Here is a 13,782-nt window from a genome sequence, read left to right as displayed (position 1 = left end):
AGGACAAGCCCAAGGCGCACAGGGGCGGCAGTAGCCGTCACCCAGGAGGGGGATTTGGATGACTACTTCGGCCATGGAAGGTTGTCTTCACAGCACCGCCCAGCACCTAAAGAGCCGCCGGCTCCTCCGTCCCCAGCTCGCTCTGAACCGACCCTGCAATCTCAAGTGCGTTCCCACAACTTACTCTCACACCCCGAGGACGTTGCCCTCTCCCCCAGGCTTACCAGAAGCCGCTCGAATGCCTCATTGGGATCCGGGGATGGGTGGGACATGGAATCGCAAATCAGATCCCTGCACGGCTACCTGAGGTCCCTTCCCACTAAAGATGACTTTGAACGCTGTGTGCATAGGATTGAGGAAACATATCGGAAGGAGATTTCGGACTTGAGAAAAGATGTGGGGGGTACGTTTTGATGATGTGGACAACATGGTTGATAGCCTGCGGGACACTGTACAGTCACACGACCAGATCCTCAATGCCCACACTGTCCTGCTCCAGCAACTCTCATATCAGCAGGATGACCTCGAAAACCGCAGTCGCCGCAACAACATACACATACGGGGGATACCTGAGTCGGTTGACCCCAAGAATCTCCCTGCTGCGGTTACGGCCACCTTTAACCAGATACTCCAACGACCCAAAGATGACCCGATCGAACTGGACCGGGTGCACCGTACATCGGGTCCTCGCACCCCTGACCCCTCCTTTGTCCGTGACACTCTTTGCCGTGTCCATTTTTACAAAGTAAAGGAGGACATTATGAGGGCCGCCAGCACACAACAGTCGATTCTATTCAACGACACGCCTATCATGCTCCTTCCTGATCTCTCACGCCAAACTTTGGCAATGAGGAAATCCCTGAGGCCCCTCACGCAGCTCCTACAAGCAAGACAAATTAAATACCAGTGGCGCTTTCCGTTCCACCTCCGAGTGCACCACGCGGGTAAAACCGCCATATTCCGTACATTGGGGGACCTGCCTACATTCCTCAGTACACTTGAACTGCCTCAAGTAGCGCTGCCAGATTGGCCGTTTGCGCCGACCACACCTGGTCTACCCTACACTCCGCAGTGGCAGAAACAAGGTCGCAGACGCACCCCTCGATCTCCGTTGCCTCAAGATCCTAACGGCTGACCCATGCCTGCGGGCCCACCTGGACCTGTTCTCTCTTTTTTCACTTCTGGGGCCCTCCCCCGGGATGTGCCTGGACCCGAATGGGTTGAATAGCTCTACTGTTGATTAACCCTTTTGTTTACAGGTTTTTTGTATGTTTCTTGCGCCCTCTGTTGCTGTGCGTCCCCTCCCTTTTCCTTATAGTTGGGGTGCTCAGTTACGCCTTATTGGATGGTTCTTGGATTGACCTCAGGACTTGTTCCCGCACCCCGCTATCTGCGGCAGCCCCCCCCTGGGGTGCCCTTGCTATACCTACCAGTTGTTGCTATGTCTCCTCTAGATGTTTCTATTTCATGCCGGTTTACAAATGCATTTATTGATGACCGCTAGAATAATTTACGTTGATATGTTATTTGGTTTACTTTTCAGGTCGCAACAGACTCCGGTTTACCCGTGGGGCCGGGGAGCTGCCCGGCTTGGTGATTCTGCTCCTCGCCCCCCCCCCCCCTTTTTTTTTTTTACGGGTTCTTTGTTTGTTTTTTTTCTTTTGTTTATTTTTGCTGTGCGCCCCACGGTGTTCCTATGACCGCTGTGGGGCGCACCGATTTGTGCCTTTTTGACAGGCTTTTTTCCTGTATGCTGCTTCCTTTTTGGAGCCACCTAGTGGCCTTTTTTGTTTTTGTTCTACTCATTACTGTTCTATACCAGACCTCCTGGGCCTGTTCCCCACGATTGACGTTTACAGCTATTGTTTTCTATATACCTCTGTTTATTTTATTGGGAACGGGTAACTCTGCCTATATTTCTTACTACTCCCTATGCGGGGTTGTTATGCTGTTTTTTCTCTCTCTTCTTACCTTTTTTCCTCCTTCCGTCTTCCCTCTGCTTGTACCCTCCCACCCACTGCCCCTTCCCTTGCCCTCCTTGCCCGACCTCTATTCCCGCTCCCACACCCCCCAGGGTCTGCCCATGGTGCCACTTATTATATTGATTATATTGATTCTCAGCTCCTCCCTACAACCCCCCCCCCATGGCTAGTGACAGTTCCATAACCTTTGCTTCCTTTAATTGTAGGGGTTTCAACTTGCCTGAGAAGTGGAGCCAGACACTATACCATTTCCACAAGAAGCGTGCGAAAATTCTGCTGCTTCAAGAAACGCACCTTTCGCGTGGGAGCTGTCCCAGCCCTACGCAATAGATATTACTCACAATGGTTTCACAGTGTTAATCCTCAGGCCAAATCTAAGGGGGTATCTGTTGCCTTTCATAAATCTTTTAACCCGGAGGTCCTAGACCAGTGATGGCGAACCTTGGCACCCCAGATGTTTTGGAACTACATTTCCCATGATGCTCAACTACACTGCAGAGTGCAGGAGCATCATGGGAAATGTAGTTCCAAAACATCTGGGGTGCCAAGGTTCGCCATCACTGTCCTAGACTCTCTCATAGATGACTCAGGTCGCTATATTTTTCTGAAACTGAAACTAAATGAATTTCCTTTTCACAGTGGCTAACATCTACGTGCCGAACGTGGGCCAGGCTCGGTTCCTCTCCTCGGTCCTCACCAGACTATCCTCCTTTGGAGGGTCAACTTTCATTATTGGCGGTGATCTCAACGTTGCCCTCTCCCCATCCGCAGACACATCCTCGGGTAAGTCTTCTGTTCCTCGCTCCACCTTGACACGCATTAAATCACTTTTACATTCATCCCATCTGGTGGATGCCTGGCGAATCCAGCATCCCACGGAAAGGGATTACAGTTACTTCTCCGTCGCACAGAACTCCTACAGTAGATTGGACCACCTTCTCATATCACAATCCCTACTTGACACACCTCTCCAGACCTCGATCGGTAATCTTCTGTGGTCCGACCATGCCCCCCCCGTCTACCTGACTCTGGTCCGCCCCCCTGCTAGTCGCCGGGGAGCGAGCTGGAGAGTTAACGACAATCTGCTGCGGGACGCCGTGTGTATGGCGGATGTCCCTAAGGCCATTAAAGACTTTATAGGTGACCATTCCGCTGACACTACCTCCCCTATGAACCAGTGGGACACTCTCAAATGTGTGCTCCGGGGTACCCTTATACAACACGGTTCTCGCCTTAAAAAGGCCCGAGCTCATGACATACGCAGACTCCTTACTATCATTGCGGACCTCGAACCCCTCCACAAAAAGGATTTGGACCCAGCTGTCTTTGTTCAGCTTTCTAATGCCTGCTGGGACCTACTCCAGCTCCTAGACGCGCACTCCCTGATCGCCAGGGATAAAGCGCGGAACCACTTCTACTCACTAGCAAATAAATGTGGTAAGCACCTGGCTAGGATTATTCATCCTAGACCCCCACGACATTCTATCCCATTCATTGTTAGATCAGACCATACAAAAACGTTTAACACCTCTGGGATATCTGCGTCCTTCAGGCAATACTACTCACAACTCTATAACCTCCCGCATTCAACCCCCCCAGTTAGGTCCCCTCCGTCTTCTGACCCCACGCAGGCTTATATTCTGGAGACCGCTCTACCTACTGTGGACGCAGCGACCTTTGGACGAGCCCCTGACTACCTTTGACTTTCTACAGGCTATTAAAATCCTTAAAGTGGGAAAATGCCCGGGCCCTGACGGCTTTACACCCCGGTTTTACAAAACTTTTGCCCCCCAGCTTGCTCCCCTTCTGTCGAAAGCGTTTAACTCGGTGGACAGTTCTAACCTCCCATCCAGGGAATCTTTATCTGCTAACATCTCTATTATCCCTAAACCAGGCAAGGACCCATCCCAATGCAGCAGCTATCGGCCCATCTCCCTGCTCAACATAGATATTAAGCTATTTGCAAAAGTCCTAGCCACCCGTCTGTCCCCTCTATTACCTAAAATTATTCATAAAGATCAGGTGGGGTTTGTCCCTGACAGGGAGGCAAGGGACAACACCACCAAGACGATACATCTCATATCCCTGATCCAACGTAAAGGTCTGAGAGCTTGCCTCTTATCCTTCGACGCTGAAAAGGCCTTCGATAGGGTCAGTTGGAGGTTTCTACAGCTGTCTCTAGCACAACTCGGCCTCGGAGCTCCCTTCATCTCTAAAGTTATGTCCCTTTACTCCCGCCGCTCAGCTACGGTCCTGGTCAATGGTACCACATCGGCTCCCTTTGACAGTGCAAACGGTACTCGACAGGGCTGCCCCCTGTCCCCCCTCCTCTTTGTCATCATCATTGAGCATTTGGCTTGTGCCATACGACAAAACCCCTCCATTCTTGGTATTCAAACTCCGTCTGCCCATCACAAACTTTCCCTGTATGCCGATGACCTCCTTGTGTATATTCAGAATCCACACATCTCCCTACCAGCCCTACTCAGTGAATTTCAACGTTTTGGTATCTATAGTAACTTTAAGCTCAACATCTCTAAGACAGAAGCCCTTAACATATCCCTTACCCCCTCCACGCTGTCCCTTCTGCAATCCAACTTCTCATTTAAATGGCAGACCAAGGGGGGATCTCTTACCTAGGGGTCGTTATAACCTCCAACCCAGCTGATTTGTTTTCCCTGAATTATATCCCCCTGCTTAACCGTATACGGAAGGACCTCGAGGAGTGGGGGGATCTCCCTTACCCTGGTTCAGACGGATTAATACCCTAAAGATGGACACTCTACCCAAGTTCCTATATTTATCTCAAACAATCCCCATCCACGTCCCCAAATCTTTTTTTTATCTCCCTACGCTCGTTGGCAATCAGATTCATGTGGAACCGGGGCCTCCCCAGGGTTAAATTTTAGCTACTAACGATCCCGAAGACTATGGGGGGGGGAACAGGCCTCCCTGACTTTGAGACTTACCATAAGGCCGCTCACCTGACTCGCATCATAGAATGGTTCTCTCGCCCTTCCTGCAAGGCCTCGGTGTCTGTTGAACAGGACCTTTCTCCTGTGGATCTCCGAGCTCTTCCATGGGGTTATAAACAGGACTACTCTCGTATGACATCCTTGTCCCCACTGACTCTGGCCTCCCTGACGATGTGGTACAGAACGGGACTAAACTCCACTCTCTCCTCGGATCCGGGCCCCCTAACGTCCCTCTTTGACCATCCTGCTTTACCACAAAGTACAGGGGCGGCCTCCCTAGGACCCTTTAAGCGCACAGAATGGCCGCAAGCCCGTACATTTGTGCACCCCTCTCAGGGGACCCCGGTCTCCGTGACAGATTCCGGAGATTGGCTCACGGCCCTACATGTGTCCGCATTTGCCAAACGCCTACACTCCTCCTCTCAAATACATCGCAAGCTTACCGACTTCGAGGAACTGTGCTCGCTTCCGGAAACTCCCAAACACTTACTGTCCTCCTTATATAACCTACTGCAGACTTTAGCACATGATCAACTCCCACATTACACCAGGCTGTGGTCTGCGGATTTGGGTGAGGACATCTCTTTGCTGGAATGGAATACCTCTTTTCATTTCACACATAAATCTACAATCTCCTGCTACTCTCAAGAAAAGAACTACAAACTATTGTCCAGGTGGTACAGGGACCCTGCTACTTTACACAGGATTTTCCCGTCTACCCCGGCCACCTGCTGGCGCTGTGAAGCTTCAGTCGGAACTTACATGCATGTCTGGTGGGACTGTGAGAGGATCCGCCCCTTTTGGACGCAGGTTTTTGAATGTTGTTATAATCTCTTAGCTGATATTCCGGTTCCTATCTCTCCAAAAATTGCATTACTCTCTATTCTGCCCGGGTCTATTAAATCACAGAGACAAAGATTGCTCCGTTTCTTTATGTCCTCCGCTAGACAGCTGATACCTGCTTATTGGAAGACGACGACCACTCCCCCATTGTCACGGTGGGTGTCGATTATGAATGACACCATGAGAATGGAGGAGATGTTGGCACTGGACAATGACACTTACGCCAAATTTATTTCTCAATGGTCGATCTGGCTCCGCTTCTCTTCCTCTGACACCTTAAAGCGGGATTCCACCCTAAAGTGGAACCTCCGCTGATCGGAACCACCCCCCCCCCCCCCCTCCGGTGTCACAATTGACACCTTTCAGGGGGGAGGGGGGTGGAGATACCTGTCAAAGACAGGTATTTTCACCCACTTCCGGGCATAGACTCCCACGGGAGTCTACGCAATTTCCTGCCCTGCCGCGCTGTCTGCTGGGGACACACACGGGTCCCAGTGACAGCGCGGAGATTTCCTATTGCGCGGCGCGGCTCGTGCATGCGCAGTAGGGAACCTGGAAGTGAAGCCGATTCGTTTCACTTCCTGATTCCCTCACCTGGAATGGTGGCGGCAGCAGCCGAGGGCCGAGCGATCGATCGGCCTCGGCATCGCTGGAACCCGGGACAGGCGAGTGTCCATTTATTAAAAGTCAGCAGCTGTAGTATTTATATTTTTTATGGGCGGAATCCCTCTTTAATGAACCAAATCTTGAACGCATGAGGACACTGTGGGCTCTTCCTTACCCTACCCCCTCCCCTGCCCATATTCCTTCCCCCCCCCCCTCCCACTTTCCTCTCCTCCTCTCTTGCTATTTAGCTTTCCCCTATACCGCCTTGCTCCTTTTTACTTTGCTCCTCTCTCTTCTCTCTCTTTCTTTCTATCTTTTCTATGTTATTGTTTAAATATTGCCTCATGTAGTAACCCAGGAGTATTTCTCACTACTGTGGCCTCGTGGATCGGTGAGCGGGCCGTCTTCTCTACTCTCCAAGCTTCCCGTCAGGGACCGGCTATGGCCAATAGTCGTTAGCCGGCCTCCCGTAAATGTACTCCTGTTACTGTTCCTGTCTGCATTTGCCTCATGATGGTTACTGTTTATTGTTTTTACTTGAAATGTTTCAATAAAAATATTTTCAACACTAAAATGGAATTAAACTTTTTACCTACAGGTGAGCCAATAATAATAATAATAATAATAATAATAATAATAATAATAATAATAAGAAGAAGAAGAAGAAGAAGAAGAAGAAGAAAACGACAATTATGGAAGATGACTGAAGACGGTGAAGATCCACTTTATACATTTTATTCATCAGTTAAAATGTCTCTGAAGCCAAAATGATCATTTTAGTTCTGGATGAAGGGAATGTTTAGAAGTCGGTTTGTAAACATTGTATTTATAGAAATGCAAGAACCCCCTGAAGAAGACCGTAACCTTTGAGGTCGAAACGCACTGGGGCATTTCCACACATGGGATGGTGCAATTCCAAGTGTAACAATGTATCAGCCTTGAGGTAGAACCTTTCCTAGCCTGATTTGTCTCGCCTTGTATATAGCAGAGCTCATTATATATATATATATATATATATATATATATATATATATATATATATATATATATATATATATATATATATATATATATATATATAATTTTTTTTTTTTTTTGTGTCTAACCATTTGTTGAAATAAAAAAATAAAATCTGTGATTTTTACAAAATATTTGACTCCTATTTGCTGCTAAAAAGCCCCGGGGGGGGGGGGGGGGGGGGCGACTTTCCACTTTTTTTCTTTTCAAAGGCTTTACTTGGGGTGTGCCGCCCTCTCAGACTCTCACATGCGTGTCGCTCTATGATATAGAACTCGGGTTCTTTCCTTATTGGTCTATAAAGTAAAGGGAAATGCCCTCTTATCACTGGACTGGGTGTCCCCATTGGAAGATTTTCTTACTTCCTGCTTCAGTGACACCTGTAAAATGTTGGGATTTTAATTTTACCATCTGCAGTGAGGGGAGTATTCAGGACAAAATTAGAGGGCAGTGAAAAGATGGTGAAAATATTCACCTGTTTCCTCATGTTGCTTCCTCACCAGGTGGATGGTGGGGGCCGGGGGGGGGGGGGGGGTGTCGCTCGTTTTCTGATGAAAATGCTGCAGAATGAAAGTCACCAGTGGGGAGGGGGGGGGGTGACTTTGCGCTCATCCAGCTGACAGGATCACGAGGGCGACTTTACCCTAAACTGGTTAAACTATTATTAGGACTGATGGGGGGTCGGCTGGTTGGGGGGGGGCTTCATCCAGGTGTCACGGCCCCTTACTCAGCAAGGACTTTGAGATTGTCGGATCTCATCACCTAATACAGAATTATTAACATCTCCGGCCCTCTAACCTTCAATAAATAGATAATAATTGATGGGGAGGGACACGGAGGGATGAGCGCTCAATGGGGCAAGAAGGGGAGGCTTCAGGGCAGATTACATCCCTCACAAAACAAAAAAACCCTTGTACAATGTACCCCATACTCATTCACATTGGGGGGGGGGTATCTGGGTACCCCCCCCTTGTTAAATGCCGATAAGCCCCCCACCCACAGACCAGGTCAGGCCAGGGTTGTAGGAGAGAGGCCCTTGTCTGCATCAACATGGGGATGAGATGCTTTAGGTTGGTCGGGCACATTACCCCCCCTCCCCCATGTTGAGTGCATGTGGCCTGATATGGGTTGGGGGGGGGGGGCTGCTGCACACTTATCGTCACCCCCCCCCCCCTTTTCCTGCATGTTGGGATACCTCACACAGGGATTCCCCCCCCCCCCCCTCATGTTGGTTCCCCTAAAAATACAGATGGGGGGGGGGGGGGGGGGTTTGGACTCCTTTGCCATCTTTATCACATTTTTGTGTTGCTGATAATGTTTTTTATTCAGCTGTCAGTTGGGGAAGCCCGCTGACAGCTTATGGCGCATTGGACACGGTGGCCGGCTTCCCAGCCTGCTCCTTAACAAACGGCTAATCACTAAAGGAATCTGGAGGCCGACACATCAAAAACAAAAAGAAAACTGATAAACACTGGTCACGGCGTCCCCTCACCTCGGAGGGATCTCCTCTCACTTCCTGTTGTGTCTCAGGGACAGGAAGTGAGGGGAAATCTCAACAAAAAGGGACACAGATGGCAAAGAAATAGACCAGACGGGGGTTATAACCCTTATTCTATCCAAAACGAGAAAAAAAAAAAAAAAAGAAATAAAAGTTTTGCCTATCGGTACTTCAATCTTCCTCTCTTGGTGTCCGGAGGGCCAGAAAACTATTTGGGATCTTCTTACAGACGGCAACTAAACCGGACAGAAATATTTCCCAGTATTTGGGCTTTATATCCGAATATTGAGAGATTCTGACAGTCGCCTCATCGGCCAGATCTCTGGAGGAGGGGGGGGGTGTCAGATCTCTGGAGAGAGAGAGGGGGGGGGGTGTCAGATCTCTGGAGAGAGAGAGGGGGGGGGGGTGTCAGATCTCTGGAGAGAGAGAGGGGGGGGGGTGTCAGATCTCTGGAGAGAGAGAGGGGGGGGGGGTGTCAGATCTCTGGAGAGAGAGAGGGGGGGGGGTGTCAGATCTCTGGAGAGAGAGAGGGGGGGGGGTGTCAGATCTCTGGAGAGAGAGAGGGGGGGGGGTGTCAGATCTCTGGAGAGAGAGAAGGGGGGGGGTGTCAGATCTCTGGAGAGAGAGAAGGGGGGGGGTGTCAGATCTCTGGAGAGAGAGAGAGGGGGGGGGTGTCAGATCTCTGGAGAGAGAGAGAGGGGGGGTGTCAGATCTCTGGAGAGAGAGAGAGAGAGGGGGGGTGTCAGATCTCTGGAGAGAGAGAGAGGGGGGGGTGTCAGATCTCTGGAGAGAGAGAGAGGGGGGGGTGTCAGATCTCTGGAGAGAGAGAGAGGGGGGGGTGTCAGATCTCTGGAGAGAGAGAGAGAGGGGGGGTGTCAGATCTCTGGAGAGAGAGAGAGAGGGGGGGGTGTCAGATCTCTGGAGAGAGAGAGAGGGGGGGGTGTCAGATCTCTGGAGAGAGAGAGAGGGGGGGGTGTCAGATCTCTGGAGAGAGAGAGGGGGGGTGTCAGATCTCTGGAGAGAGAGAGGGGGGGGTTTCAGATCTCTGGAGAGAGAGAGAGGGGGGGGGGTGTCAGATCTCTGGAGGAGGGGGGGGGGTGTCAGATCTCTGGAGGAGTCAGATCTCTGGAGAGAGAGAGAGAGGGGGGGGGGTGTCAGATCTCTGGAGAGAGAGGGGGGTGTCGGATCTCTGGAGAGAGAGGGGGGGTGTCGGATCTATGGAGGGGGGGGGTCGGATCTATGGAGGGGGGGGGGGGTTGTCAGATCTCGGCTGCTCCACCAACGTTGTATTGATTATTGGGAGTAGAACTGATTGATAAAGTCAGAGTAAAAAGGCCCCCCATGGGGGAAGCTGCATGTTCCGTGTGATCAGCAGAGACAAGATGACTACTACATACTCCCCGGGGAAGTACCCCAGAGGATCACTATGACATCACAGCAACCAGAGGTTGTACACACAATCCACCCATCCCCGGAGTTTTCTATATACAGACAGTACATTATATACAGAGCGTCCTATACACAGATTATACACGGAGAGGAACGATAGATACATTGCTGCAAACAGGAGATTATATATATTATTATATACATAGAGATGTATAGAGAGGAAGGTATGCGCAGTGACTGTCACACATCAGCCCCATAGGGGGACATCACTCACCTCTCTCCTGGAGAAGGCTGCCTGTTCTGGGGGAGGGCTGAGCACTCAGTGCAGGGGGAGGGGAGGAGGATAGAAATGGGAGGAGAAGAGGATGAAGGGGGAGGAGTCTGATTGCAAAATATTAACCCAAAAATCCCAGAAATCCCTCTATAAGCAGCCGACTCAGCTCCAGCCAGAGGAAGCCGGATTAACCCCTCTGTGCCCAGTCTGGGTCTGAGCCGGATTAACCCCTCTGTGCCCAGTCTGACAGTGAACTTTATTAACCCCTCTGTGCCCAGCCTGGGTCTGAGCCAGATTAACCCCTCTGTGCCCAGTCTGACAGTGAACTTTATTGACCCCTCTGTGCCCAGTCTGGGTGTAAACCGGATTAACCCCTCTGTGCCCAGCCTGGGTGTAAACCGGATTAACCCCTCTGTGCCCAGCCTGGGTCTGAGCCGGATTAACTCCTCTGTGCCCAGCCTGGGTCTGAGCCAGATTAACCCCTCTGTGCCCAGCCTGGGTCTGAGCCGGATTAACCCCTCTGTGCCCAGTCTGGCAGTGAACTTTATTAACCCCTCTGTGCCCAGTCTGGAACTGAGCCGGATTAACCCCTCTGTGCCCAGTCTGGGTCTGAGCCGGATTAACCCCTCTGTGCCCAGTCTGACAGTGAACTTTATTAACCCCTCGGTGCCCAGTCTGGGTGTAAGCCGGATTAACCCCTCTGTGCCCAGTCTGGGTCTGAGCCGGATTAACCCCTCTGTGCCCAGTCTGACAGTGAACTTTATTAACCCCTCGGTGCCCAGTCTGACAGTGAACTTTATTAATCCCTCTGTGCCCAGTCTGACAGTGAACTTTATTAACCCCTCTGTGCCCAGTCTGGGTGTAAGCCGGATTAACCCCTCTGTGCCCAGCCTGGGTCTGAGCCAGATTAACCCCTCTGTGCCCAGCCTGGGTCTGAGCCGTATTAACCCCTCTGTGCCCAGTCTGGGTCTGAGCCGGATTAACCCCTCTGTGCCCAGTCTGACAGTGAACTTTATTGACCCCTCTGTGCCCAGTCTGGGTGTAAACCGGATTAACCCCTCTGTGCCCAGCCTGGGTGTAAACCGGATTAACCCCTCTGTGCCCAGCCTGGGTCTGAGCCGGATTAACCCCTCTGTGCCCAGTCTGACAGTGAACTTTATTAACCCCTCTGTGCCCAGTCTGGGTCTGAGCCGGATTAACCCCTCTGTGCCCAGTCTGACAGTGAACTTTATTAACCCCTCTGTGCCCAGTCTGGGTCTGAGCCAGATTAACCCCTCTGTGCCCAGTCTGACAGTGAACTTTATTGACCCCTCTGTGCCCAGTCTGGGTGTAAACCGGATTAACCCCTCTGTGCCCAGCCTGGGTGTAAACCGGATTAACCCCTCTGTGCCCAGCCTGGGTCTGAGCCGGATTAACTCCTCTGTGCCCAGCCTGGGTCTGAGCCAGATTAACCCCTCTGTGCCCAGCCTGGGTCTGAGCCGGATTAACCCCTCTGTGCCCAGTCTGGCAGTGAACTTTATTAACCCCTCTGTGCCCAGTCTGGAACTGAGCCGGATTAACCCCTCTGTGCCCAGTCTGGGTCTGAGCCGGATTAACCCCTCTGTGCCCAGTCTGACAGTGAACTTTATTAACCCCTCGGTGCCCAGTCTGGGTGTAAGCCGGATTAACCCCTCTGTGCCCAGTCTGGGTCTGAGCCGGATTAACCCCTCTGTGCCCAGTCTGACAGTGAACTTTATTAACCCCTCGGTGCCCAGTCTGACAGTGAACTTTATTAATCCCTCTGTGCCCAGTCTGACAGTGAACTTTATTAATCCCTCTGTGCCCAGTCTGACAGTGAACTTTATTAACCCCTCTGTGCCCAGTCTGGGTGTAAGCCGGATTAACCCCTCTGTGCCCAGCCTGGGTCTGAGCCAGATTAACCCCTCTGTGCCCAGCCTGGGTCTGAGCCGTATTAACCCCTCTGTGCCCAGTCTGGGTCTGAGCCGGATTAACCCCTCTGTGCCCAGTCTGACAGTGAACTTTATTGACCCCTCTGTGCCCAGTCTGGGTGTAAACCGGATTAACCCCTCTGTGCCCAGCCTGGGTGTAAACCGGATTAACCCCTCTGTGCCCAGCCTGGGTCTGAGCCGGATTAACTCCTCTGTGCCCAGCCTGGGTCTGAGCCGGATTAACCCCTCTGTGCCCAGTCTGGGTCTGAGCCAGATTAACCCCTCTGTGCCCAGTCTGACAGTGAACTTTATTAACCCCTCTGTGCCCAGTCTGGAACTGAGCCGGATTAACCCCTCTGTGCCCAGTCTGGGTCTGAGCCGGATTAACCCCTCTGTGCCCAGTCTGACAGTGAACTTTATTAACCCCTCTGTGCCCAGTCTGACAGTGAACTTTATTAATCCCTCTGTGCCCAGTCTGACAGTGAACTTTATTAACCCCTCTGTGCCCAGTCTGGGTGTAAGCCGGATTAACCCCTCTGTGCCCAGCCTGGGTCTGAGCCAGATTAACTCCTCTGTGCCCAGCCTGGGTCTGAGCCGGATTGACCCCTCTGTGCCCAGTCTGGGTGTAAACCGGATTAACCCCTCTGTGCCCAGCCTGGGTCTGAGACGGATTAACCCCTCTGTGCCCAGTCTGGGTCTGAGCCAGATTAACCCCTCTGTGCCCAGTCTGACAGTGAACTTTATTGACCCCTCTGTGCCCAGTCTGGGTGTAAGCCGGATTAACCCCTCTGTGCCCAGCCTGGGTCTGAGCCGTATTAACCCCTCTGTGCCCAGTCTGGGTCTGAGCCGGATTAACCCCTCTGTGCCCAGTCTGACAGTGAACTTTATTGACCCCTCTGTGCCCAGTCTGGGTGTAAACCGGATTAACCCCTCTGTGCCCAGCCTGGGTCTGAGCCGGATTAACTCCTCTGTGCCCAGCCTGGGTCTGAGCCAGATTAACCCCTCTGTGCCCAGCCTGGGTCTGAGCCGGATTAACGCCTCTGTGCCCAGTCTGGGTCTGAGCCAGATTAACCCCTCTGTGCCCAGTCTGACAGTGAACTTTATTAACCCCTCTGTGCCCAGTCTGGAACTGAGCCGGATTAACCCCTCTGTGCCCAGTCTGGATGTGAGCCGGATTAACCCCTCTGTGCCCAGTCTGGGTCTGAGCCGGATTAACCCCTCTGTGCCCAGTCTGACAGTGAACTTTATTAACCCCTCTGTGCCCAGTCTG

The 13,782-nt window shown here is 51.7% G+C and overlaps 1 protein-coding gene across 3 annotated transcripts in view; it reads right to left on the bottom strand.

Moving 5' to 3' along the window:
- Positions 1-10,684, bottom strand: part of AKR1A1 (aldo-keto reductase family 1 member A1) — a 60,055-nt gene extending 49,371 nt beyond the window's left edge. Inside the window, exon 1 of one of the 3 annotated variants that reach the window (XM_077450772.1) lies at positions 10,585-10,684. Coding sequence is in view for 1 of the 3 variants with exons in the window: in XM_077450771.1 (XP_077306897.1) it covers positions 4,967-4,980 (14 nt within the window). In the remaining 2 variants the exon portion in view is untranslated. Of the gene's footprint in view, positions 1-4,966; positions 4,993-10,584 lie in introns of those variants that run through there. The other 2 variants (XM_077450773.1, XM_077450771.1) reach the window with 2 other exon arrangements.
- Between the last annotated feature and the right edge of the window lie 3,098 nt (positions 10,685-13,782).

The sequence above is a fragment of the Lithobates pipiens genome, unplaced genomic scaffold, assembly GCF_037356315.1.
Source record: "Lithobates pipiens isolate NorthernLeopardFrog02 unplaced genomic scaffold, aLitPip1_a1.2 Scaffold_23, whole genome shotgun sequence".
NCBI lineage: Eukaryota > Metazoa > Chordata > Amphibia > Anura > Ranidae > Lithobates > Lithobates pipiens.
This window is presented reverse-complemented; position numbering and strand designations above follow the sequence as displayed.